Raw genomic sequence first — 26,608 nt, 5'->3', positions numbered from 1 at the left:
TGTATAATAAAGCTACTTTAACTTGCAACACCCTTGACAAAGTTCAGCATGAGTCACCCAGATGTCACAGTGCAATATCTTAGGTAGGTAGCACTATAAAATTTTAGGTTGCACAAGCATAGCAGATACACACTCCACAGAAAACCAATTCTTCACCTTTCAAAATTTAGGAAATGTTCCCTAAGAAAATTGCACCTTATTTTAACACACAGAAAAATCCCAAAAAGCCATCTTGGCTCTCCTGATGACTCTAAATATTTCCTCTATAGAAGAGAAACCTTTGCAATAGTTCTTTCACTTACAAATCCTACGGGCATATTTGTGGATGAATAGGGTAGGCCTGTGACCTGGATTCAAGAACTAAAGCATTTACCATCTCAAAAGAATGGTCAGACTGCCCAGGTAATGTAATGTAGACCACGTCCAGTGATGTATGCATGATGCCTTGACGGTGGTCTTTGGCTAAGGGGTTAGGCAATGTCTTTAAAGGTTCCTGCACACTTTTGCTCTGGGTTGCTCACCTCCTTGCAAGAAGGTTGGGGGGACTCTGTTGCAAACAGAAAAAAATAAAAGATCTGCCTTGCTTTCTATGGATCTTGCCTCCATCCATTCATCTCTGACCCATGATGGACTTTGGGGACTCAGTCCATTGGGGAATTGGGCAGCAAAAGCCAAGCCCCCCCCCCTATTTTTCCTGCAACAATAGCTATGCGACTTATGAACATTTATTTATTGGATTTTTTTTACTGCCTTTTTGCCAAGGCCCCCAAGGCAGTTTACCATTGTAAAGCACTGATTATATATATACGTTATATAAAACGTCGAGAGCCTGAGAGCTCTCATGCCAGCATTGGCGCCCTCCCTGCCGCCTTCCCTCAGGGCGCCCAGGTAGCAGCGCCTCAGGTGAGGTGGGGGAGCAGCTGCCCCGGGACTCCCGCTCTCAGGCCTCGCGCAGGGGGCGTTACGGGCGTCGCTCCGTGGAGCTGGCGCCGGCCGCCTCCGCTGCCGCCTCTGCCCGCGCCGTCTGCCCCGGGGCGCTGGGCGGAGCCGGCGGGAGGAGCCGCTGCCGCCGCCGAGCTCCAGTAGCAGGAAGATCCTGCTGGAGGCCGGATCCGGGTGAGGCGGCGCAGGAGCGGCGGGATTCGGAGGCCTCTCGGAGGCGCTTTTCCAGGCCGGCGCCTCAGGGCGAGAATCGAGGGGCGCCATGAGGAGGAGATCGCTGGGCGGGGGAGCTGAGTATGTGGGCCGCTGGACTTGGCCTCGCGCGCGCCATGAGAATAGACGAGGGGGCTGCCTTGGGGTTTGGGGGGCGGGCGGAAGGGACGGGGGGCGCGAGGGGCTGTCGGTGGATGGTCGAGCGAAAGCAACGCGGGGAGAGCAACGTCTTCCCTCACGACGAGGGTCCGGCGTCCTTTCCAGCGGCGCGGCAGGCAGAAGTGCAACAGGTCTCGCTTCCCTGCAGCATCTTCTGCGGAGCGACCGGCGGGCGGGAAGGAGGCTTCAGGAGCTGCGCCGCTGCCGCCCGTGCAGCTGTTCAAGGCTCGGGGCCCGCCTGTCACCTGAGGGGAGGGAGGGAGAACTTTTTTAAAAAGGTGGATTTTAGAGTAACGTGGGGAGGGTTGGAGAACCAGATGGGGGGTTGAGCTCCGCTGCCCCAAAAGGTCCAGCTTGGAGGGAAATCCGAGCAGCTTTAAATTCTCTCTCTGTGTGCATCAGATTCCCTTCCAGGATCTTTGGCTCCCCAGCCCCGAAGCTGTAGGGAGAGAGGTGATCCAGGGCAGGTTAAAAGGAAAAGAGCCCCAGGGTCAAACAAGGAGCGGTTCCCTGATGGCAATTGTGGCAGGGCAGGCCCCACCACCATATCCTGGGCTCAGGAAAGATATCAAGGTCAATTCAACTCCCTAGAAATCAGGGGGTTGTTATTAACTACAGTACTGTGCAATTTCTTTGAGGTGATTACCCTTTTTTTGCCCCTGTGGCTTTTGAGGACAAATGATGATGTGGAGCAGAGAGGAACAGGACTAGCCAAGATCCCGTGACCAGAGAGATCATAGTGGAGTAGGAACTTGAACCCTAGGCCAATGCTGCTAATATACAGTGGAAGCCACTTCAAGCCTGGTCTGCAGGGTGATAGAGAATGCTGAGGTTCTGCAATGCATTGTACCTCTTCAGTCACTAGGCCAGAAGCCACATTCTTTCCCCAAAACTCTCCAGTGTAAACAAGCAAGTGAACAGAAACCACCTAAAAAACATAGAATGGGAGGAGAGTTCTAGCCCAGGTCTCCCTCACAGTCTACTGTGCACCTGTTTTTTGTTTAATGTGAGAGAGCATTCAAAACATTGCTCCTGCCAAAAAGGGTATAATCCATCCAACACCTCATTTTGCTGTAGACCAGGCCTCACTGCTGTCCAGTGAGTGGTTTGACAACATTTCTGGGACATTCCTCAGTCACTGCATCTCAGTTGTAAAACATCTTTACCATGGTGACTTGCTGAAGTCCTCTTCATGTGTTGGATTTTTAAACAGGACAAAGACATGTTTAAAACAGAACACAGTTGTTTGCACAGCTAGCCATAAAGATTCCTGCTGTGTTTACTTTGAGATTGGACAGTGTCCAGTAGTTACAATTGGTTAAAAAATGTAGGTGCAAAACTCTTGCTTGAAGTCTTGTAGTATTGTGCTACTTTGAAGGAGCTGCACTGGTTACAGATAAGTTGTCAGGTGCAATTCTTGGGCTTACGTTGACCTTCAATCCAAACCCACTGATATTTGACTAAGTCCCATGGAACCCAGGGAGACTAGCTAGGGTCTTGGGTATCTGGAGACTGGATGTATCTGGATACATCCAAACCTGCCTTACAGGTATAAGAGGAAGTCCTATTGGACATACTATTGTACTTTTTCAGGTTTCTTCTTTTTGGATGAGCTAGCATGCCTGTAACTTTATTGTCCAATAATTGCACAACTTCAGTTGTACTCACAGGAAAGTTTTAAGTTACTGAGGTTACTGATCATAGTTGGGTTTTGAAAACATTTGTTGAGGGAGTTTGGGGGCAACATTCTTTCTTGCCCACCTTCTTAATCTGGAGGCCAACCCATCTGACATGTCCAAGGACATGGAGATGCACTTGTTAGACAGACTGACCACCATCTGGCCCTTCATTCACCACTATTCGGTATCCCCTTGTTAGCCCTAATTGAGTTGCACATTTATTGCCCACAATAATTAAGTATCCAAGAAGAGCGTCATCAGAATTTTGCTCTTGAGAGAACTGAGCAATAAGATTCTTGGGAACCACTAGGAAATGGGTTGGAGCTTGTGGGGAAATGTCACGGAAGGCAAGGCACTTATTGTCCTCGAAGATAATCTTCCCTGGGATCTCTTTGTGGGTGAACTTCCCAAAGATAGTGTTTCTGCCTGGCTGCACCACATGTGCTTTGCTGATCTTGTCAGCCATCGCTCTCCCCACCGCCTCACCTGCTCACTTTTCGTATGTTTGATTGAGGGGTATTGCAAATGTTGGCTTAGTAGCTCTGAGCTGGAGAGAAAGAATTCAAAACTCATTTCTGTCATTCTACCTTTAGGGGTGCAACAAATGCTTCTGACGCTAATACAAGTCCAAGGATGAACTCCCCCCGCCCCCCAGTTTGGAGCTGGGGTAGAAGGCAAGGATGAGACACTTCATCCTGTTGTAACATAAACAAAGGACAGAGTCACCCTGAATTTTTGTCTAGCTCCCAAGTCAGAAAGCAGTGAGATGCTAGGTGCCTCTGAGCTCAGGGAAAGCCAGGTCTGTTTGTCAGTCATACACCATTGAGGAATTGGCAGGTATAATTGTGGTCCGTTTATGGTTGGCAACAACATGACTGAGGGTTGGAATTCCCCTGATTGGTCTAAATACTTAGGAGGTTAATGAAAATGATTCATTTTTAGAAGAGTATTTGGATAATTGGTTTAGCACAGGGTTGGGGGACTTAGCGTCCTCCAGATGTTGGACGCCAGCTCCATCATCCTTACAGCAGCCGGCATGGCCAGCAGTCAGTGAGGTATAGTGGTTTTTGTGTCAGACTATGACCTGGGAGAGGGACGCGGGTGGCGCTGTGGGTAAAACCTCAGCGCCTAGGGCTTGCCGATCGCATGGTCGGCGGTTCGAATCCCCGCGGCGGAGTGAGCTCCCGTCTTTCGGTCCCAGCTCCTGCCCACCTAGCAATTCGAAAGCACCCCTAAGTGCAAGTAGATAAATAGGGACCGCTTTCTAGCGGGAAGGTAAACGGCGTTTCCGTGTGCTGCGCTGGTGCTGGCTCGCCGGAGCAGCTTCGTCACGCTGGCCACGTGACCCGGAAGTGTCTCCAGGCAGCGCTGGCCCCCGGCCTCTTAAGTGAGATGGGCGCACAACCCTAGAGTCGGACACGACTGGCCCGTACGGGCAGGGGTACCTTTACCTTTATGACCTGGGAGACCAGGGTTCCAATCTCCACTTGGCTCTGAAGCTCACTGGGTCAGTCATTGCCTCTCAACTTAAGCTACCTTACAGGGTTGTTGGGATTAACTGAGGGGGAGAACCTCTTTGTGATATAAAAGCAATAAAGCAATAATGATGGGAATTATAGTCCAACTACACCTGGAGGGTACAGGTTCCCCTTCCCTGTGGGTTGATGGGGTTTTTTATGCAGCCTGATGTTGATTTATTTATTCATTTCATAAAATTTATATATATATACCACTTGATTGTAAGAAAAAGCCTCAGAACAGTTCTAAGTAATTGAGGGTGGGTTTTTTTACAGATTCATTTATTAGTACATAAATTATTCTTAATGGTTTGCCACGACAGGGGCCTGTATTGACTGTTTTGGTAGAATAAATCTATTTCAAATAAAATTAAAATTGGGTTTGACTGTGGCTCCCTGCTGAGAGGGCAAACCAGGGTTTGTTGCTGTGTAAATGTATGAAATGGCCCATAGTCTGGAAATAGTACAGGATGGTTATCTTGGTTGTCTCGTTGGGTGCTGTGAAAGTAGTACTTTAATATTTGTTTGACATTTTTATGTTTATGTCTTTTTGAGTAGTGCAGACTACAGTATGGGCTGTTTGCGTTTTAAAAATTCTTTGGGCTGATTCAGATTACCATTTCTGATCTTTGTAGTTTGAAGGGTGCATGTGACTAACCCATCTCAGAATCCCTCACCTGCCCTGGCACTTCAGGAGCCTAGTAGCATTGGATTGTCGCTGGTTCCGGACACCCTCAAGGGGCCATGAGACTAGCAGGTGAGTTTTAGCTTGAAAGAAACATTTAGATTTGGTTAAGACACAGAACTGCAGCACTTAGCCAGTGATATCAGATATGCCTTTTGGAGCCCTTAAGCTCCTGGGACAACAAGGGAAAGATGTAGTAGCAAGGACTGCATTATGGCAGCAGTTAGGTTTAATCATTCAGGGGTTTGCTGGTGTTGTTGCAGATCTGACTTTGTCTGTCTTAACCATCTCAGGTCCCCTTCGTGTTGTTGTGATCGTCTTGACAGCAGGACTGACCTGGATCCTTGTCAGCGTCTTGTTGGGTACCCAGAGTGGCTTCTCTCGCCTGCAGCAGTTCCTCAGGAGTAAGAACCAGAACAGCTAGGAGTGGGGATGGTTGGCTGTGGTGGGGAAGGGTTGGAGCACTGGGTCATGGCGGAACAGTTGCCTTTGCAGCTGCCACTGCCTTACCTGTGCCTCCTTCTCCATGCTTCACTCCCAGCCATGTTGTTGGGTTCAGGAAAAGGAGCAAGAGGACAACTATGGTTGTTAAACCTAGAGCAGGGATTGGATCTGTGGCCCTCCAGATGTTGTTGGACTCTGATCATCTGATCATCCCTGGCCATTGGCTATGCTGGTTGAGGCTAATAGAAGTTGGAGTCCAACAGTCTCTGGAGAGCCACAGGTTCTTCATACCTGATCTAGTGGTGGCTATGTGGAACTGGCAGCAGAATAACTGGAAGGCTAGGATGATTTTTAGATTAGCATTGCATAGGTCTAGTAAGAACTATTAGCCATGAGATCCAAGTGGACCTTTTCAGACAGTGTAACTCCAAATACCAGCTGCTAGGGACGGACAAGGGGAGAAGGCCCCTGCCTTCATTCATTTCATGCTTGTCATCTGCTCCATGAGGGCTGCATGGTGAGCTGCAGAGAAAGTTCCACTGTGCTATGAGCATATTGTGTCTGTGAGTGTTTCAGTGTCTTGGGCTAGCCCTCCATGGCCCTAAACAAGAAGTGAGATTAGAGACCTTTATGGAGCCCAGTCGCAGGTCACTAAAGTCTCTGTGCCTATAACATGTGACTTTAGAAGAGTAATTAGGCTTAAAGCAGAAGCTCCCTCATGGCAAAATCTTCTGACATTTACTGAGTGCAATTTATTTTCTGCTGATGTTTTCACACTTACTTCCTCAGACATGAGATGTTACTCTAATGAATAATTCCAAGAGTACTAATTATGTAACTTCTGCAGAATTTGCACTTACTGTTCCAATGCAGTTTATTTATTCCCCCCTTTCCCTGCCTTGCTAATTTTTGTAACCCAAGGGAGTTGAGGGCCATGTACACGGGCTTTAATACATTTTTTTCTCTATCGGTGTCCCTGTAAAGGAGGTTAGGCCAGCCTTGTATTTAAGCACTTGTTTGTTAGCTATGTCATGTAGGCTGGTAGAAGATGGACAGGGTGCACCATCACGCCTCTGAACCTAGCATGAGATCCAAGCAGGCTGCTGAGGTGGGTGGCTCCCAACAGAATTAAAAGCATAATAAAACATCAAACATTAAATACTTCCCTAAACAGGGCTGCCTTCAGGTATCTTCTAAAAGTCAGGTAGTTGTTTATTTCCTTGACATCTGATGGGAGGGCATTCCACAGGGCGGGCGCCACTACCGAGAAGGCCCTCCGACTGGTTCCCTGTAACCTCACTTCTCGCAGGGAGGGAAACGTCAGAAGGCCCTTGGAGCTGGACCCCTCAATTCCTCCACTGCAAACCCCCAGCAGGCTACTAAGAAATTTTGGATGCTTATAACTTTTTGTGAGCTTGTTTACAAGTCTGGGTTGGATCAGACAGAAAATGATGGACTCTGGGTCACTGAGTGAGCTTTGTGACACTGTAGGGGAAAGATGGGGAACCTGTAGCCCTCCAGATGTTGTTGGACTCCACCTCACATCAGCCTGAGCCAGCATGGTCAGTAGCCAAGCCTGATAGGAGTTGTAGTTCAACACCTGGAGAGCCACAGGTGCCTAATCCCTGAAATATGGATTTGGACTCTGAAGACCCATGTTGAAGTGGATAGTGTCAAACTTGATCACATTCATTCCTTCATTCATTCATTCATTCATTCATTCGATTTATATACCACCCTTTATCACAGCTTATACAGTGGTGCCTCGCAAGACGAAATTAATTCTTTCCGCAAGTTTTTTCTTCTTGCGAGTTTTTCGTCTTGCGAAGCACGGTTTCCCATAGGAATGCATTGAAAATCAATCAATGCGTTCCTATGGAAACCGCCTTCAGACCAGGTCCGGGGACAGTCTGTCCCCCGACCTCTTCTGAAGGCTGGGGGGGGGGACAAGGGCTTTTCTTCCCACCCCCAGAATTTTAAAAAACCCCGGGACAGCGGAGGACTTCTCCGCTGTCCGGGGCGATCTTAAAATGCTGGCGGGCGGCATTTTAAAATCGCCCCGGGACAGCGGAGGACTTCTCCGCTGTCCGGGGCGATTTAAAAGCCTCTGGGAAGGCAGGCAGGGGGGAGCAAAGACTTTTGCCCCCCGCCGGCCTTCAGAAGAGGTCCTGGACCTCTTCTAAAGGCCGGCGGGGGGCAAAAGTCTTTGCTCCCCCCCGCCTGCCTTCAAAAGCCGTCCGGGACAACAGAGAAACGCAGTGCGTTTCTCCGCTCTCCTGGGAAGGCAGGCAGGGGGGGAGCAAAGACTTTTGCCCCCCGCCGGCCTTCAGAAGAGGTCCAGGACCTCTTCTGAAGGCCGGCGGGGGACAAAAGTCTTTGCTCCCCCCCGCCTGCCTTCAAAAGCTGTCCGGGATAGCGGGAAGCGCTTCCCTGCTATCCCGGACTGCTTTTAAAATGCTGGCGGTGGGGAGCAAAGCCTTTCGGCCCCCGCCGGCCTTCCTGGACCTCTTCTGAAGGCCGGAGGGGAGGGGAGGCTTTGCTCCCCACCGCCAGCATTTAAAAGAGGTCCCCGGAGATTTCCCTATGGGCTTGCTTCTTGCGAAGCAAGCCCATAGGGAAATTCGTCTTGCGAAGCAACTCGCAAACGGAAAACCCTTTCGTCTTGCGGGTTTTCCGTCTTGCGAGGCATTCGTCTTGCGAGGTACCACTGTAGTGTGGAAATGCAGGAGCCATCCCATATGGTGTGTTTTTTAACTGATATAATTAAATTTTACTAGTCAGAGTAGGGGTGGGAAACCTGTGGCCCTACTGTTGCTGGACTACAACTCCCATCATCAGCCTGGGGCTGATGGGGGTGCTAATCCAGCATTGTCTGGAGGACCACAGGTTCCCCATCCCTGAGCTAAAGTGTCATCTACATTTTTTTCTGGCACCTGAGACTTCACTCCTGTTAAATGTCTAGACCCTACACCTGAATCCTCATTTGCCTAGTTCTTATAGTGCTTTAGAGATGTTACACATTTATTTCTTCAGTGATGGAATATATGTATGATCAGGTAGCCTTTGGCACCCTTGGTTGGGAAGTTCTAATCTACTTTTCACCATAAGAAGCTGCTTTTCCCCCTGCAAAGCATTACACTATTATTTTAATGATGAAATGGAGACTTGTAAAAAGTGATTTTGCAAACTGGATAGCTCAACCTAGTGATTCAAGCCACATAATTTCCAAGTTTGCAAGAGGAGTGTTTCTTTTCTTGCTTTTTGAGTATCGCCTCCAAGCCTTACGATTTTATATATATCTCCTGACCTAGTATTGCATTGTGATGATGGATGGGATAAAATACTTTAAATAAACTGAAGAGGTTTTAAATCACTTCTATGGCACCTGTCCTGTTGGGGTGTTTTGAGGAGTAAAGTAATTTTAATATTGACATATTGCTGCTACATTCTTGAAGTGATGAGGCAAGGCACAAGATCTGGAGTGGATCTTGCTGATACAGCTGTTTCTTTGCTTCCTTGCAGGTCCTGAGAATCCTCCTACATCAGGTAGATGGCTTTGGCTACATTCTTATGGGGTCTATACTAACACACACCTGGTTTGCAAACTCATCACTCACTCTGACTTTATTGGGAGCAACACAGGTTTTGGAGCTTGGGCACTCTTAAACTGTGTTGAACTGTTCTGCCACTTAATGGAGAGACTTTTTAAACTTCCCATAGTGCAACTGAGATAAACCAGAGAGATCCTGCTTGTTTCACAGTGCTGATAGTCACTTTGGATCAAGGAGAAGGCAAAGGGAAAGAGCAAGGAAATCCTCAGGGGGAAATGGGGAGATTTATCTCATCATAGCCCATCGTACAGCATCACCAGCTGAGGGACCTACAGTTTGTCATGTAGCACCAACTACCAAGCAGTGGTGGGAGACCAAACAAAATGCAGAAATTAAGGGGGTGGCAGAGAGAAGTCTTCATTGGCTGTCTAGGACAGTTCTGTGCTGTATTGCGGTTCTCAGTAGCTATCTGATAGTGGGGTTCAGTTTGGGGTGGCTTTGTGGTATATCTTAAGATAAAGTGGAATCATTAATTTCCCTTAGCAGCAGATGTGGTGGTAGTGACTCCCTGCCACTCCACTGTGGTAGGAAATGAGTTTGAGGTGACCAATTCAGGAGAGATTATGTTGTACTGTGAACTCCAACTCCCATCATCCCTAGTCGTTGGCTATACTGGCTGGGGCTGATGGGCGTTGGACTCCAACAGCACCTAGAGCAGAGTTTTCCAAAGTTTTCATGTTGGTGGCACATTTTTTACATGCATCATTTTGCGACACAGTAATACAGTTTTACTAGCAAACCAGAGGTTAAACTAACGCCTTTCCAGCCCTGGGAGGAGCACAAGGAGCATCCGTGCGATGCGCTGACACACTAACTTGTCATGACACACAGTTTGGAAAGCTCTGATCTAGAGGGTTTGCCCATCCCTGCTTGTTAGGTTAAGTGGGAAATGAGGGTTCCACATTACTTTTTCTTGTGCGTCTCCTCTGGCTCTTTATGTGTGTTTTGCCATCCCTAGAAAATACTGGTTTACCTCAATGTCCTCGGGCTATTCGCCAAGAATTGGCCAGCATGCTTGATGAGATCAGAGTGGTCACGGCAGAGAAAGCAGGCAGCAACAGTAGACACCGCAGTGAGTTCAGATGAGCTGAGAGAGTGGAAGTAGAGGATAGTACAGTGGAGCATATGAAGGCCTGTTGAAAGCAAGACTTATTCCCAGCTTTCTGCTTTTGGTCATGCTGGCTGGGGAACTGATGGGAGCTGGAGTCCAAAATGAACATCAGAAAGCCTCATTCCTACTTGTAAGGGAAGGTTCTGGCCTGCGCTAGCTGTCAGAAGAAGAAGTGTTATCATAGTTCAGTCATAGAGCATGTGCTTTCCATGTAACTTTCTGCCGTCTTTGGGTTTAAAATAATGTTTGCTTTGATGTCACGAAAATCCACAACCCGGCATCTTGGAGAGCTGTTGCCGGTTCCATGCAAAAGTCTCCTTCAGTTCCTGGCAACAGCTTTCCTTCAGCTGGTCAAAAAGTGGCTATCAGTGGAAGGGAGATGTCCAGACATGGGATGTCTCCCTCAAGACAGGCAGGGTTAATTGATGCAGCTTTGAAGATTGAGGCAGGTAGAACCCCCCTGGTTCCTTCCCTGCCTTGCCCAAGTTCAGATTACTTATACTTGCCTCTCTTGGCGTTTTTTTTTTTCCTGGTCCACTCTTAAGCCTTTTATCTTTCTTGTCTAGTTTTACCTTAAAACTTACTTGCCTTGTTGTACTACATTCCTTATCCTAATAGAAAAAAGCCCATTGCCTCTGTTATTCCCCCTCTGCTGTCCCTTCTTTTTTCCTCCTTGCTGGAATGGGGGGGGGGGAGGATGTTCACTCTTGCAGTGAGAAAAGCAAAAGAAAGCACAAGTCAGCCTACCTGGGGAGGAGTGAGACAAAAACCATCACTTAGCCCTGTGGCATTGGCAGCCATCACAGAATCTCCCGCAAGGCATTCCCAGAGAGGATTGCCCCAGGAATTCCATTATTATAATGTATAAGGTGGGCAGGATCTTTTAGGTGACGTTCCCTGCTGTATCTTGGGGCTGGATGACTAAAACACAGTTGTGCCTCCCCTCGCCGCCAGCAGTTAAGAGCAATGCAGCAGTGTGGGGTTGGGGAACCTGTGGCCCTCCAGATGTTGCTGGATTCCCATCCTTGACCATTGACCCTGTTGGCTGGGGCTGATGGGAATTGGAGTCCACAGATTGCCCAGCTCTTGACACTGCAAGAAAGCATCCTGTTTGGCGCAAAAGGGTACTTGTAACGATGGGGCTTTAGGATTTCTTCTTTGCTGTCTACTTAGAACCTAGGCCTAAGAAGTACAAGTGTGGCCTTCCTCGGGCCTGCCCAGACAACTCGTTCGCCTTCCGGATCATGAGCGGTGCAGCTAATGTCATTGGGCCCAAGATCTGCCTTGAGGATAAAATGTGAGTCATTGCCACTGAGGAGAACTGTGGCTCTCAAAGCCTTTCTGTAACCAACCTGACTGGAGGTGGTGATGCTCAAGGGCTGCATCTACTTGCTCAGGAGCAATCCCCTATGGGTGGCTATTGGAGTGGGGGAAGAAACTAGGGGAAAGCCTTACCAATCAGATGTGACCCCACTCTAGCCTCACTTAGATCTCTTGATGGGACATTTTCTGACCAGCCCTGATCTTCCTTTCAGGCTAATGAGCAGTGTGAAGAACAATGTAGGCCGGGGCCTGAACGTTGCACTGGTGAATGGTAAGGTGGGCTTTTGAGGGTGGTGGGCATGGATGATGATGTTGTAGAGCAACATAAAAACTAGTAAGCAACACTGTCCTGTTTTGCTCTGCTTTGCAGGGGTGAATGGAGAACTGATTGATGCAAAGTTCTTTGACATGTGGGCAGGAGGTGAGTGTGCTGTGTTGGTAGGAGTTTGGTACTCAAGATGGGGCAAAAAGAAGGGGAGATACAGGGATTAGTTGAGAAATCTTAAGGATGTGTTCCAATATGGTTATGGGGGCACGGGCAGCCTTTGGATTTGGAGGAAGGCAATTTCAAGGAAGGTTGCCATGTTGACAACATGCACTGGATTACAGAAGATGGAGGCTGCGTAAGAAGAGGCTGTAGCATAGGGTTGCTGTCACTATACTGTTTTTTCACCAGGCTAAGAGTCCTGGGCAGGAGGCGGAACAACAGTGGATGGATTTGCAGGCTAGGTCTGTGTGAACAGGGGCGCCTGAGGCTGTGCAAATAGCTTGTGGTGCTGGTGCATACTGGACCTGAAAGGAGACCAGAATGTGCTTTGACACCCAGCACAACTCCGGGTGCTTGATGGGGGGAATGGGCCCTGGGTCAAGCAGAAGACCCAGCACAAATGCATGTGCTGAAGGTTCCTCAAAGGTCAAGACACTGTAAATGCATCAAGAGGGCGCACCCAGATTGCAACATATTGATGATGTGGAGGGCATCCCTTGCAAAGGAACAGACTTTAGGGGTCATGGCCATAAAATAATTGCTTTGCACATTGATCACACTTGCATATTTTCTGTGTTGATACTTACACCCTTTTTTGCACAATGTATTCCTAATTTGTCTCTGCTAGTACTGGGGAAGGGCTAGAGGTTAAGCAGATTGCTGAAACCTCACACCTAACCCCTGAGAATTGTGTCCAGCCACCCTTCTATCATCTAATAATTCAACAGGCATTTCCCACCTGCACTTTGGAGCAAATCTGCCCCAACCACTTTGGGGTTTTTTAAGTTAAGTTTTTCATAATGCTGAGTCCTACACCCTATGCCACTATCTCTGCAGAATTGTAGCATTTATGCAAACCTTTGGTCTATGACACTTGGGAGGAACAGTTGTTCTGAGGTCTTCTTCCATTCTCCCCCTCTCTCCCTACCCTTCCAGATGTGAACGAGTTGTTAAAATTTATCCGGCCGCTGCACGAGGGGACGCTGGTGTTTGTGGCCTCATACGATGATCCTGCCACAAAGTGAGTGTTAACAGGGGGACAGTTATACTTACTTCTGTAAAACAAGAAAATATTTAATAAAAACAAAAACAAAACAGGGAGACAGCCAGCACAGGTTACGCTCAACTGATGTAGTAAAAATGTACTCAGCCTGAAAGGAAGCTACCTAACTTATATAAAACTAATGCAAAGCGGGTGTTGGGGAGGCTGGGGAATCCCCCTTTTAACAGGTACTCAAGTAAAATTGGGAGTGTATTGAGAAAAGACAGCCGTTTGTAGCATCTGTTTTTTGATGCCTAGCATTTGAGACTCTGAGATCCAGAGTTGGTCTCCTTCAGAGGACTGAGAGGGTGGTCTATCCTGTATCTAGCATGGGGGCCACTGAGGGCTTATTCAGACCTGCATGCCCATGGCTTGATTGCTTATCCTTTGGTTACTCAGCCTTTGTGTCCTGAACCGCTGGCCCAAAGGAGGGATCATTTGAGTGCAGGTATCCTGAAGAAGGATGCCAAAAACACCAGAGTGCTTTATTAAAGAAAGGAGTAGACTTATTGCCTGCCAGGTCTCCTAGCCGTTACATGTTCAAGACAGACACAGCAGCAGGGAGATGGCTTGTCTGCACCCAAGCAAATGTGCACACATTCTTTATATACAAAGCAGTACATCACTTTGTCTAGAATTTCCCATCACTTCACCAGCCCTGATGAAGGCGTAGCTTGGCAAATATCCAAGTCTTACAGATAGCTCCCCTTTCTGGGCTCAAAGCCCAGTACCCTAAACCCACAGATAACAGTAGCATCAAAGCAAGCCAATTAGCTTATATCAAAGCAAGTGAATATAAACAGTGCTTTTTTCTATAAAAACAGGTTCAGGAATGCTGCTCTGTCCCTCCTGCTTCTGCACCAGTGGAGGAGGGAGGGCTGCTGTGTGAACGGGCAGAGATAATACACAGGGAAGAAGCCTCCCTGTGTGGCTGCTCTGCAAGCTGCCCTGTCCCTCCTGCTTCCGTGCACAAGCAGGAGGGGCAGGGCAACTCTATGGAGGGGGAAGAGCAGATGAGCAGAGAAGCTTTTTCCCTGTGTGTCTGCTCTGCAAGCTACCCTGTCCCTTCTGCTTGCTTGTGCAAGCCGGAGAGACAGTGCGGCTTGCAGAGCTAAGGTGGGGAGGCTTCTTCCCGCGCATCAGCTGTTAGCCTGGGAGGCTGAAGAGCCTCATTAAAGCCCTGGTGCACCTCTGGCTCATGAGAAGACCCTCTCCATTGCCCATAAAGGGAGAATCTTCTTGTGAGACAGAGGTGTGGCAAGAGGAGCCATATAAAAAACATAACAAAACATTAAACAATAAAAAGTCACTATACAGGGCTGCCTTCAGATGTCTTCTAAAGGTTTGTAAGTTACTTCTCTCCTTGGCTCGGGAGTTGCATAACTCCATATCGTCCAACATATGTTACTTTGTCGACCACTTCACCTACCCAAATGACAGCATAGGTGACAAATACCCAAGTCTTACAGATAGTTCCCCTTTCTGAGCTCAGATCCCAGCACCCCAAGCCCGCAGAGAAGGATAACATCAAAGCAAGCCAATTGTTGTTGTTGTTTAGCCCTGTTCGACTCTTTGTGACCCCATGGACCAGAGCACACCAGGCACTCCTGTCTTCCACTGCCTCCCGCAGTTTGGTCAGACTCATGTTTGTAGATTCGAGAAAACACTGTCCAACCATCTCGTCCTCTGTCGTCCCCTTCTCCCTGTGCCCGCAATCTTTCCCAACATCAGGGTCTCTTCCAGGGAGTCTTCTCTTCTTATGAGGTGGCCAAAGTATTGGAGCCTCAGCTTCACGATCTGTCCTTCCAGTGAGCACTCAGGGCTAATTTCTTTAAGAATGGATGTGTTTGATCTTCTTGCAGTCCATGGGACTCTCAAGAGTCTCCTCCAGCACCATAATTCAAAAGCATCAATTCTTCGGTGGTCAGCCTTCTTTATGCACCAGCTCTCACTTCCATACATCATTACCGGGGAAACCATGGCTTTAACTATACAGACCTTTGTTGGGTAATGAGATAAGTGTTTGAAATATGAAAACATGAAATATGAAAGTTCCATCTGATTGGTAATGACTCCTCCACACAGGCAATGTGTGATGCTTGATGCTGCAATTTTCAAACGATGGGCATGCATGTATGAATAAGCTTATAAGAGAGAGGGTTTGAAAATTAAGATATTGTGACTTTATATTATGCTTTAGGACAGAGATGGGGAAGCAGGGGCCCTCCAGGTGTTGTTGGACTCCTAACTCGCAGCAGTCCCAGCCAGCATGGCCAGTCGTTGGGCATGATGGTAGTTGTAGACAAGAAACATGGTGGGGGCACTGGTTCCCCATCGTTGGATATTGGATCAAAGGGAGATGGCCAGACTTGGTGCAGGACAGGGCTTTTTCACCTGAAGGAATAACTTGTGTTTAAGTACAACTTCTCACACCACTACAGCATTTGGATGGGAGAAGAAATTCCAGTTGAAAGTCTTGCTCTGTACAGTAGTTTCTTGGCACCACACTGAACTTTTTCCAGAAAGAAGTATGTTTTACTGTGTTGATGGGACCAGAGGAGTGAATAGTAGAGGTTTGTTTACTCACATTTTCTGTTCCCTCTAGGATGAATGAGGAGACCCGTAAAATCTTCTCAGAACTGGGCAGCAAGGTTGCCAAAGACCTAGCTTTTCGAGATAGCTGGGTTTTTGTAGGAGCCAAAGGGGTGCAGAACAAAAGTCCTTTTGAACAGGTACTGAACCATTTTTCCTTTTCACAGATATCACCTTGAAATGTCTGTATTTCAGAGAAATCCTGAAATCACTAGCTCACACATGAGGGAAACTGGAGCACTCCAGATATTGTTGGTCTCCAACTTCCATTGATTCTGACTTATTGGCCATGGTGGCTGGGCTGATGGGAGGTGGAGTCCAACAATATATGGAAGGCTGGGGGTTCTCTACCTCTGCCTTAGATAAAATCTGGGAGGAGAAGCAGAGGAGTGTGAAATATCCATGTAAACCCTGATTTTGTTATTTTCATAGCACGTCAAGAACAAAAAGAGCTCCAACAAGTATGAGGGTTGGCCTGAAGCACTTGAGATGGAGGGCTGCATTCCACAGCGAACTGCTGAGGTCTAGCGATGACCTGTTTCCTTGAAGCCTGCGGTGTCTTTTTGTGGTGGGGGAAAGGTCCTTGCTTGTCCACCTGTTGTTGTCTTCCCATATGGTGGCAGCTATCCATTCTCCTTCTCTCCAGCAGCCTCTGCCTCAACTAGGCAATCAAGTTTTCCTTTCCAAAAGGCACGTCTGGCCAAAACCCTGGGAAAGGAAGTGAGGTATATGTGAGGCCACCCCCCCCCAACTCTCCCCTAGTGCCTTATTTTTCTCTTGGTTGGAAGAGCTCATCCTACTTCCCCTTTGCTTGTTGCTCTGAATGTGATGAGCAGATTGGGGCCCTCTGCTCAGAACCTGTGCTCAGAGGAAGCAAGTGTATTTATGTTACAGTCTTTCTTTTTCCACAGTGATCTGCACACATGGTGGGGAACCTGTGGCCCTTTGGATGTTGCTGGACTCCAGCTCCCATCAGCCCCAGTCAGCCCTGCCAGTGGTTATTGGGTGATAGGAGTTGTAGTCCCAACTACATTGGGAGGCCCACAGGTTCTTCATTCCTGCATTAAAGGGGCCACTACTTTTCTATAATAGTTTATATGTTTAAGTTAGTTCTTCCACTACTACAGACACTAATATATAGGAGGAAGGGGATTAAGGACAATCCTTTTTTGGTTTTGGTGAATCTCTTGAAAAATGTCAAGTTGCTGTTTCCTGAAAGACAATGTTGGTACTTAAACTGTGATGGGAATTGGAGATGGATCACTGTTCATACATTGTTGTGGAAAGGAATCAAAGCTGAGTTACTTTTTTTCAGAACACTTGTTGATAAACGGTATCTCCAATAAACAATGTGCACAGCAGCTGTTGGTTAATTGTTGTTCTTTCAAGAGCAGAACCAGTGCTGTTCCCTTGGGATCCGCAATTAGTGGCCAAGAGAGCGATTGCACTCTTGTAAACTCTTCCATTCCTGCTTTAGGTAGAGTCTGCAACCAGCATTTTGGCCTTCCACTGCAGATAACGCCTAATCTGCCCTTGGGGAGTGGGATCCTAATTTCTTTCCTGCCGCAGTAGGAGGACCCAGCTCACACATTCTTGGAAGGAAAGGATGCTACCTATGTCTGAACCTGGGCTACTGCAGCTCTTTTAATAGCTGGGGTAGGGAACCTTAGGGACTGAAGACAAATGCTTCCCTTGGGACTCTTCCCAGCCCTACCCCCTCCTAGTCTTGTTTTGTGCTCTCCTTGAGTGTTTTTGTCTAGCCTGGCTAGAATGTGTCCTTGACTCTGATAAAGCCTCTTGCTTCCCTGGATGGAGGGAAAACAAAGAAGAGTGTGAGTAGAAACTAGCCTAGTGTACAAAGGTAAAATTTTACATTCTTTGCTCTGCTCACCTTTGCCTCTGGCTTTGCACACAACTGAGGTGCCTAGAGCTGAATACAGCTGGTAAGGTTCTCTAGCCCTTTTCCAGGATTTGGGCTTACTATCTTCTCCCTCACCTGTTCCCCTGCTTTCTCCCCAGCATGTACCCTGTCCAAGGTTTTTCATCACCTTCATCATCATAATGTAAGACTGTGCACAGAGTTATGGTGATCCAAATCATGTTGCCACCAGATGGGCTTATCCACACCTTAGTTTGCCCCAGCACTTTCCTCAGGAAAACCCTCTGTTTAGCCCTGAATTGGAACAAATGGCAGTCAGGTTTTCTGTGGGCTGCCTTTGTTCCAATTGAGCGCTAAAGAGTAGGATTTCCAGGGGAAAGTGGCAAAGGCAAAACTGCTCAGACTTGTGCCTAGAAAGCACAGGACAAGCAGCAGGGTGGACAAGCCTGTTGTCCTCTGTAACTGGGAGCAACATCCAGAAGGGGGAAGCACTTCTACCAATCTCACAATCACCCTGATGATAGGGACATACCTGTGTCTCTGTGCTGAAGACTAAACTGGATTTTACTCACACTTCTTTTTTAAAAAGCTTCAACTAGCCACTTAAGTTGAAGAAAAAGTAGCCACTGCCCCACTCCAGTATTCGCTTCTTATCATATCGGTTTTTTTCTCAACATCACTGTGCCCTTAAAGGTGCTGTTTGCATTCATTGGCACCTTTGAGGGTAAATAGCAGCTGAGGAAGGTGACTTAGGTTAGGAAACTGGCATGGGACCTTGTGAACTGCCCTGAGATCTACAGATTAAGAGCAATATGCAATTTTAATAATAATAATAATACTGGGGCCCCAATCCAGATCAGCAGCTGCTTTTTCTTTAAAATAGTGGACACTTGACACATGTTTCTAGAGTGTGAATAACGTGTAGTTTTTCCTTGGATCATGTCCATAAAAGCTGGGCTGGCTGCATCCTATGACTGCTGTTGTGCAGTTTAAATAGAGCATTTAGGGAAGCCTAGCTTAAACTAATCACTTCTGCCTGTTGAACAGAGAGCAAAAGGTGTCCTCGGACAGTATCTACAGAAGAAGTTCCAGGTAATCTCAACTTTTGCCTGCCCGGGATGGGGATTCTTCTGGATCCATAGGTAGCCATTCTTTCAAGTATTGCCAAGTACCTGGGGCAGCCTTCACCAGCCTGGAGTCCTCCAGATGTTTTGGACTCCACCTCCCAACTGGCCAGTGATCAGCAATGATGGGAGTTGTAGCCCAATGATCTCTGGGGGGTACCACGTTGTGGAAGGCTGACCTGGGTCAATCACTTTCTGTTGGAAAGGGGGGAAGGAAACAAAGATATGCTGCCTTGGGTTTACAGGTGCTCTTCACATGCTTATGGTCATCTAAGGCACAGATTTGCAATCTGTTTTCGTTAGTAAAGAAACAATACCTACCATGCCATGCCTTGTGCAATAAATTCCTTGTGGAATGGGAATGGTTTGAGGAAGAGAACTTAGACAAGTTCCTTGAGCTGCAGGAAATCAAGATGCATCAGAGGAGCAAGACACAGGAGCATGTCTCATGGCCAGTGGAGCCTGGTGCAAAAAACAGAATTCAGAATATGCTGGCTCTGGGCCACTGCTGAACAAATGGATTTAGTTTAAGTGCCAGAACTGAGCTGAGCTCACAGTCCTTCCATACAAAAATCCATTGTTGTTACTGTTAAACAATAGGGAGTCAGAAACCTTGCCAACTTCTCACCCAGTGATTTACCAATGGAGCTTGCTGTGCCTTCTGCTGGTGTCAGTGACCAAAGAAAGCACACTGGAGAGAAGGAGCTGCCTTGTATGGAGTTGGACAACTGGCACATCGAACTCTTAGAACAGCTGATCTACTGACAGGAGCTCTTCTGGGATTTGACCAGGGGTTTCTCAATTTTGCTTTCCAAGACTGGCCACAGGCTCTAGGGTGCTCAAGGCATCCCTAAGCTGTCTCCCGCTCTCTGTCCCCTCACACTTTTTGCTATTTCCACGTACTTGGTGGTGTTCTCCCTCAGCTGGGCTTTGTTGCAGCTTTGTGACTTCTGAGTGGGCACCAACAAGCAATGGATTGAAGTAGTTTGTCTGCATGGTAATATTCCTTTTGTTCCCCTGCCCCCTTTCCCTGAAAGCAATTTTAAAGCAATTATTTTGGCCCACCAGAGTCCCTCATCTTTGCTCACAATTACAGTGATCATTACCATGCAGACAAAATATGTAAGAAGAACCAACCTAGATCAGACCCAAGGCCTATGTAAGCTGGCATTCTGTCTCCACAATGACCGCCTTTGGCAGGGGGTGAAACTAGGCTTTATTTCACCTGAGTCAAAGACCCTGTTTGGAACAAACACACCCCATGTGCATTTGCACACACACAGGCTGGGAGCCTCAATAGAGTCCCTCTGGAGGCTTCACCCAGGGCAAAAAAACAACAACCTGGCTAGCCTCCCTGTAGTAATGGCTCTGCTTTTGGGAAGTCCACAAGTGGGGTTTTACATGCAGGCTAAACTCCTGAGTGGTACAAGATCTCGGGGATACCAATACCTTGAGTGTGCTACCCTTAGAAATAAGGATGCTAGAGACACATCTTTATAGTACATGGTTTTATTTACACACATCTACAGGCTGAGTATAAGATGGAAAGGTTCACAGCATTAGCACTCAAACACATCATGCTCCACCATTAAGTTTCCAGACTTCCACAAAAGCCAAAGCTGACCTAGCTGATGATCAACTCTCCTCCGACATTCACTGATGACATCACCTCAAGGGTGGGGCGGCGGCAGGGAACCTGTCCACTTTTTGCTCAGCTTCTGAAAGCATCTCCAGTCATAGTTTCTGCAACAAATTAGTCACTTGGACTTCCTAGTCATGCAAAGAGATGCTAAACAGGCCTGGCTAGAGCTATTAAGAGACTGGTTTGATTACTTCAGTAGCCCTTCCTTTCTTTCTTCAGAATATCATTTTACAGATATAAAACTACAGGCTTGGAGGGAACCTACAGACAGGGTCGTACCTAGGGATCTGCTAGGTTGACCCCCACCCAGGAAAGGGTGCAAAAATCACACCTCTCCACACCAAAACATCTTGCCAAAGGTGCACATGACTGTGTGTGTGTACCAATGCAGTTCCTTGCCAAGGACACAAGGGAGCCTAGGTATGCCTCTGCCCACAGATGATATCCAGACCACCACTGCCCCCCCCCCAGTCCTATAACAAGGGGATGAGGGCAATCACCCCCTCCTGCTGTTCTTCCCCAGTGACTGGAACTCAGATGCACAAAGACTAGAATTGCAGCAATCAAGCTTGCCAGTCATTAAGGTGGTTAAATTGCTATACTTGTTACATCTTTTGAAGGCCTAATCATAGGAGCTTTTAATAGGTGATGGGACTACAAAGCAGGAGGGAAATATCTTGAGATGGAGCTATAAAACAAGGAAAATTATGATTGCAGTCCCAATCATAATCCCTACAGATGTTAAAAACAGACAGGTAAACCATGTGTTTTGAAAAAACCTCCATTGTTATCAAGTGCCATTTGTTCCACTTTAATGTGGTGGTTTGGAGTGATTTACATAATTTAGCAAGTTGAAACAATACAGTCTTGTGGCTAATAGTACATTCCTATTTTTCATATCATAGCTGTCAACTTTTCCCTTTTCTTATGAGGAATCCTATTCAGAATAAGGGAATTTCCCTTAAAAAAAGGGAAACGTTGACAGCTATGTTTCATATATATTTAGAAGCAAAATAGGGATAGCACCCAGGTAAATACGTACAGTATTGCAAAAGACATGATGAGTAAAGTGCTTTGAGCAATCTGAAGTGGTATATAAATACAGAGAATCTTAGAGTTGGAAGGGAGTCCCAGGGTCATCTACTCCAGTCCCCTGCAATGCAGGAATCCTTTTGCCGAATGTGGGGCTCAAACCCAAAACCCTAAGATTAAGAGTTTCATGTTCTACCAACTGAGCTATCCCAGATCCTAAATATTAAATTCCATCCATTATCTTCTATCAACCTCTGCTTAGCACATCCTCTGGTGCCATATTGTCACTGAGCTGACAGGAAATGGCATTGGGAGGACTCTGCTTGCTTTGGGGTTTTCTTCCTTGCGTTTATATCTTCCCCACAACATTGCACAAGGGGAACAATGATTAAAGTCCTCCCTCTCATCATCCCTGAATAAAAATAATAATCCCAAACCCTCTTCTTAAGCACAGGAAATACTCTAACTAAATGCATTTAATTGATACAAGTGAATCCCTAATCCCAGCAGAGCAAAAAGCCTCCCAATCCCATCAATCCGAGGATAGAAGGCCTTTAAATTGCCCAATCGAATAAAAGGATGAGCATAATCCTTTCCATCACATCACCGCCTAATCCCATTGAGATAGTTAGCAGTGGAGTGCATCCGTTTCTTCCAATCAGCGCTCAGCCAGTTTCTGATCCAGCCAACCCGGCAAAGGGTTTTTGCTAAACGGAGCAGAATGTAACTATTAATCTCCCATTTAGGACAGACGTGGTTGTCCACTTCCTCCAATCAGAACCCAGAGTGCCCCTATGATCCTATTTATCGAGGCACAGAGCGAGCTTAATGCCTCCTGCTGCTCTCTGAGATTTAAAAACACACACAAGCCAGCCAACCAGCGCATGGGAGGGAATTCTTCTTGCTTATACCTCATCCGAAGTGTTTCCCCTGTTGTTCTCTGCGCCTAAAGAGCATTTATTTATTTTTTGCGGGGGAGACTACAAATCCCAGCATGCCCTGCTAAACTCCCGGGGTGATCCTGCCATGAATTCGCATTAAGTTGCTGTGGGCGTGGCTATGATTGTGATGCGCCGACACCCCCGGGGGGCGGAGTCGGAGGGGAAGGAAGGAAGGAGGAAGGAAGGAGGAGAACGCAACCGAATCCAGCGGCGGAGTTCAGCTCTGGGGCGGCGGCGGCGGCGGCGGCAGGTGAGGCGGTGGGAGCGCGATGGAGGCGGAGGGGTCAGACCAGGGCAGATTTTCGGGCTGAGGATCGCGGCTTCCCTGAGCGCTCCTTTGCAGAGGACTTGTTTAATTGACGGCTGGGGAGAGAATCGGGAGGGGGGGGCAGCTGCTCAGGGCTGGATCGTTGCTGACTTTGGGGGGGTCTTCCTTCTTGTAGCGGGTTTTTTAGCGGAGGGAGAGAGGGAGATAAGAGGACGCACTGGGGGGGGGGTGTGAAGGGACGGGGCCCTTTCAGGGAAAGTGGAATCGGTTTGGAGGAAAGTGTTGCGCGAGGGCGGCGAGCTTTTCCTCTTGCCCAAGAAAACAGGGGCAAGAGAGAGCGAGCAAGTTTTGTGGCCAGCGGGCTCTTTCCCAACAGGTGTTTATGGCTCGGAGAGAGAAGTGACTCAGCTGAACTGCAGGGGAAGCAGGAGAGCAAAGCGAGGGGGGGGCTGCTCGTGCCCTGCGCCTCCTTCTCCCCGGCGTCTCCCTGCCCCCTTCTCGCTCACCCTCCCTCTGCCGAAGGGGCCACTGACTGCAATTCCTGTGGGAAACACCTTGCCCTCGTGGGCTTTAAAAATGTTTGAGGAGTTGGAAACACTTCAGGCCTGGACAGAGCAGCTTAAAAACATACACACCTCAGATATAAAGGGAAATTGTAGGAGGTCAAGCCCAAAGCAAATGGAACACACCTAGAGCGAGTACATTTATTGCAAGCCTGGTGCTATTTAAAACAATCCTGAGATGGGAAGGCAGAGGAAACAGTGGCGTAGCGTGGGTTGTCAGCACCCAGGGCAAGGCAAGTAATTTGCGCCCCCTAACCTGTGGATTTGCGCCCCCTAACCCTAACCCCCAGATGTTGCGCCCGGTGCGGCCGCCCCCCCTGCACCCCCCACGCTACGCCACTGAGGGGAAATCATTGTCTTTCTCTGCATAGGGGAAGTGGCAAGGTTCTCTCTTTTCAAAACTATCTGCTGAATTTAAAAGGGAGGTTAAGGGGAAAGGTACTTCCTTGTCAGGTTTTTAAGAAAAGAAAAATTTGGGGCTGCCCCATGTATTATCGCTGCCCTAGGCAAGTTGAAATGTTGACACACTGATTGTTATGCTTGTCTTTACCTTTAACACAGGGCAGCCAATGAAGGTCTGAATGTTACTGGGCTGCTGCCTAGCTTGAAAGTGCAGGCAGGCTCTTCCTCATACCATTGTTTAGCTATCTGGGGCAGGCACCCCTGGAATTTGGGTGCCCCAGGGGGTTGCCCGGCTTGCCTTTTTATTGAATTAGCTCTGCTGAGCAAAGGGTTGCATAGACTGGGAGCACTCTGGCAATCCCTCTCATAATCCCGATTATGTCATCCACCCTCCCGTATGCAAGCCAGCCTGTGAAATTGCCCCCAGATGGGGTTTCCTGGCCATGCTCATTGTCTCAGCACCCGCTCTGCGGCCCTTCCTGCCTTAGGGTCAAATGTTGGGAATGGAGGGAACAGTGGAACAGGAGGCTCTGTGGCTGCAAGTCTGTTAAAGATTAAAGGGTTCTACGGTTTGTATTATGACAACCCTCACTTGGGATGCTCTAGGCCAAGGGTAGCTAAACTCACTGGGGCAGATGGGAGTTGGAGTGCAGCAACGTCTGGAGGGTCTCACATTACTACAGGCCCAGAATACCCTTCCTTGGGTTAGGACATGGGTAGGCAACCTAAGGCCCGGGGGCCGGATCCGGCCTAATCGCCTTCTAAATCTGGCCTGTGGATGGTCTGGGAAACAGCGTGTTTTTACATGAGTAGAATGTGTCCTTTTATTTAAAATGCATTGCTGGGTTATTTGTGGGGCATAGGAATTTGTTCTTTATATATATAGTCCGGCCCCCCACAAGGTCTGAGGGACAGTGGACCGGTCCCCTCCTGAAAAAGTTTGCTGACCCCTGGTAGAAGATCAAATGAAGTGGTTTTCTTGGCCATGCTGTGTGTGCCTCTAAGAATTATCCAATGTTTATTTCCTTGTAGGTGAACACTGTGCACTGTGCTTGAACACTCTGCCTCCCTATCCACTTCCTGATTTGGTTGGATGCTTCTGCGCCATCACTGTTGCATCAGCAGAGGGTGTCCTTGGACCTGAGCCCAAAAGGAGAATGACCCCTGCCCAGTGAATCCATGTTTTGTCCATGCTGGAGAGGGAAAGAAGTTCTGCATGGAATGAGTCCTTTACATGACTTTGCCAGCCAGCTGCGCCATGGGTGGGGCAGCCCTCTTCTTTCTCCACCTGCTTTTGGCTGGTTGGGCTCAGGGAGCGACTGCTGACAGCCCTTACCTTAGTGTGGGGGACGGGACAGCGTTGGAATTTGACTTCCCTGCAAATAGCCGTGGTGTCTTGCTGGTTTCTTGCCGCTATTCAGGGCCCAACGCTTGGCTGAGCGCGGAATCTCTAGAACCTACCGTTGTTGCCGTTGAGAACGTCAGCGCTTCCTGGGGAGGAGGTTTTATGGTTGGGTTTCAGTCCAGCTTAGCTGGCCTAGCTCCGCTGCAGCTGCAGTTGCTGGAGCAGAACCGACTTATTGAGAAAGCCGATTTCCAGATCCGTGTCAGTGCTCCAGAGCCGGTGGCATCGTCGGGGCTGGGCCACTTCTCTGAGAACCCCATCCTCTATGCTCTCCTGCCTCTCATCTTCCTCAACAAATGTGCATTTGGCTGCAAGGTGGAGGTGGAGGTTCTGTGGACCCTGGTGCGCCAACCCCACCCGGTCATGCTAGGCATACTAGGCCAGTTTGTCGTCATGCCGCTGTACGGCTACCTCATGTCCGTGGCCTTCTCCTTGCCTAAGCCGCTGGCCTTGGGACTGGTCATTTCTTGCTCCTCACCTGGCGGTGGCGGCGGCTACCTGTACAGTCTGCTGCTGGGTGGCGACGTCACCGTGGCCATCTCTATGACCCTCCTGTCCACAATTGCAGCCACGGGGCTGATGCCGCTCTCCTCGACGTTCTACGGCTGGTTGTTGGGTGCCCACGAGACTCTCCACGTCCCCTTCCTCAAGATCTTCATCACCCTGCTCTTCATCGCTGTGCCCATCTCCACTGGCATGTTGGTCAAGTGCAAGCTGCCTCGCCTCGCCCGCCTCCTGCTGCTCCTGATCAAGCCGTTCAGCTTCACCCTCATTATAGGAGGACTCTTCATGGCGTACCACATGGGCGCCTTTATCCTGGCGAATGTGCAGGCCCCGATTGTGCTGGCGGGCGTCACTGTGCCCCTCTTTGGCCTGCTCTTGGGCTACTTGCTAGCTTGGTGCTTAGCGCTGCCTGGGCCACAGCGCCGGACGGTTAGTATTGAGGTTGGAGTACAGAACAGCCTGCTGGCTCTGGCTGTGCTGCAGCTCTCCTTCCAGCGGGCCCAGGCTGACTTTGCCTCGCAGGCTCCTTTCATCGTGGCCCTGAGCAGCACTTCAGAGATGTTGTTGCTGGTTTTGGGGAACCTGGCATACAACAGACTCTGTTCTGCAGGCTCCTGAGTGCTCCTGGGTGAGGGGAGGCAGATACCAAAGATGTCAGAACATTGGCTGTGGCCTGCAAGAAGAGACGGATACCATAGGCCTTAGAAGCTGGTCTTGGGGTGCTTTCCCCCATCCCTGGGGTGTGGATTCCAAGGCCTCAGCCTCTCAACCTTTCAAGGGGTGGCTTGGGTACCAAAGGGGCCCTTTGAAGTGAGAAGCACACACCTCCCAGAGGCTGCTTGAGTGCTAGGAATCCACATCATCTGGCCTTTTTGTTTTCTGTTTTCTTGTCTACTTGTTTTTCTACACAGCGAGTGGTGCCTCTGGAGCTTAGAGCTAGAGCTGTACTGACTGTGAGGTGGAAGATGGGGGGTGGAACTGACCCATTTCTTCTCTCCCATTCACCAGGGATACAGGGTTTGAATAAAATGAAAGAGATAATA

General features: G+C 48.4%; 3 protein-coding genes and 1 long non-coding RNA gene across 12 annotated transcripts; 2 read left to right on the top strand and 2 right to left on the bottom strand.

The window, feature by feature from the left end:
- Positions 1–750: 750 nt before the first annotated feature.
- On the top strand, positions 751–17,166 carry FAM3A (FAM3 metabolism regulating signaling molecule A). 9 transcript variants are annotated; one of them, XM_083482838.1, is made up of 11 exons: positions 751–903; positions 5,146–5,267; positions 5,489–5,599; positions 9,162–9,185; positions 10,209–10,322; positions 11,535–11,658; positions 11,897–11,955; positions 12,055–12,105; positions 13,108–13,192; positions 15,819–15,945; positions 16,238–17,166. In XM_083482838.1, exons 2-11 carry the CDS (start codon positions 5,255–5,257, stop codon positions 16,331–16,333), a joined length of 804 nt encoding a protein of 267 aa, XP_083338964.1. In that variant the 5' UTR covers positions 751–903; positions 5,146–5,254; the 3' UTR covers positions 16,334–17,166. The 9 variants fall into 9 exon arrangements, with proteins under 9 accessions (XP_083338964.1, XP_083338968.1, XP_083338967.1 ...); XM_083482835.1 differs by lacking the exon at positions 751–903 and adding an exon at positions 954–1,236; XM_083482837.1 differs by lacking the exon at positions 751–903 and adding an exon at positions 1,098–1,116.
- LOC310696824 (adenosine 5'-monophosphoramidase HINT1-like) lies at positions 3,133–3,459 on the bottom strand (the record flags this gene model as incomplete). Its single annotated transcript, XM_083482866.1, has 1 exon — positions 3,133–3,459. One exon carries the CDS (start codon positions 3,457–3,459, stop codon positions 3,133–3,135), a length of 327 nt encoding a protein of 108 aa, XP_083338992.1.
- Positions 16,904–24,147, bottom strand: LOC310696843. The gene is made up of 3 exons (XR_014520763.1): positions 23,805–24,147; positions 19,130–19,270; positions 16,904–17,610 (listed from the first exon to the last, which is right to left on the bottom strand). It is a non-coding gene; the product is annotated as an uncharacterized lncRNA (long non-coding RNA).
- Positions 22,328–26,608, top strand: SLC10A3 (solute carrier family 10 member 3). Its single transcript, XM_083482820.1, has 2 exons — positions 22,328–22,673; positions 24,689–26,608. The coding sequence occupies exon 2, from the start codon at positions 24,891–24,893 to the stop codon at positions 26,181–26,183; it is 1,293 nt and encodes a 430-aa protein (XP_083338946.1). The 5' UTR covers positions 22,328–22,673; positions 24,689–24,890; the 3' UTR covers positions 26,184–26,608.

The sequence above is a fragment of the Podarcis liolepis genome (assembly GCF_965112155.1).
Source record: "Podarcis liolepis genome assembly, chromosome: 17".
Lineage (NCBI taxonomy): Eukaryota > Metazoa > Chordata > Lepidosauria > Squamata > Lacertidae > Podarcis > Podarcis liolepis.
This window is presented reverse-complemented; position numbering and strand designations above follow the sequence as displayed.

Bases quoted from the DNA above. Each gene is read 5' to 3' on its own strand.
- SLC10A3 (XM_083482820.1), top strand. From the start codon at position 24,891: ATGACTTTGCCAGCCAGCTGCGCCATGGGTGGGGCAGCCCTCTTCTTT.
- FAM3A (XM_083482838.1), top strand. The intron at 9,186-10,208 runs GTAGATGGCTTT...TGCCATCCCTAG, and splicing joins TGAGAATCCTCCTACATCAG to AAAATACTGGTTTACCTCAA. The intron at 12,106-13,107 runs GTGAGTGTGCTG...CTACCCTTCCAG, and splicing joins CTTTGACATGTGGGCAGGAG to ATGTGAACGAGTTGTTAAAA.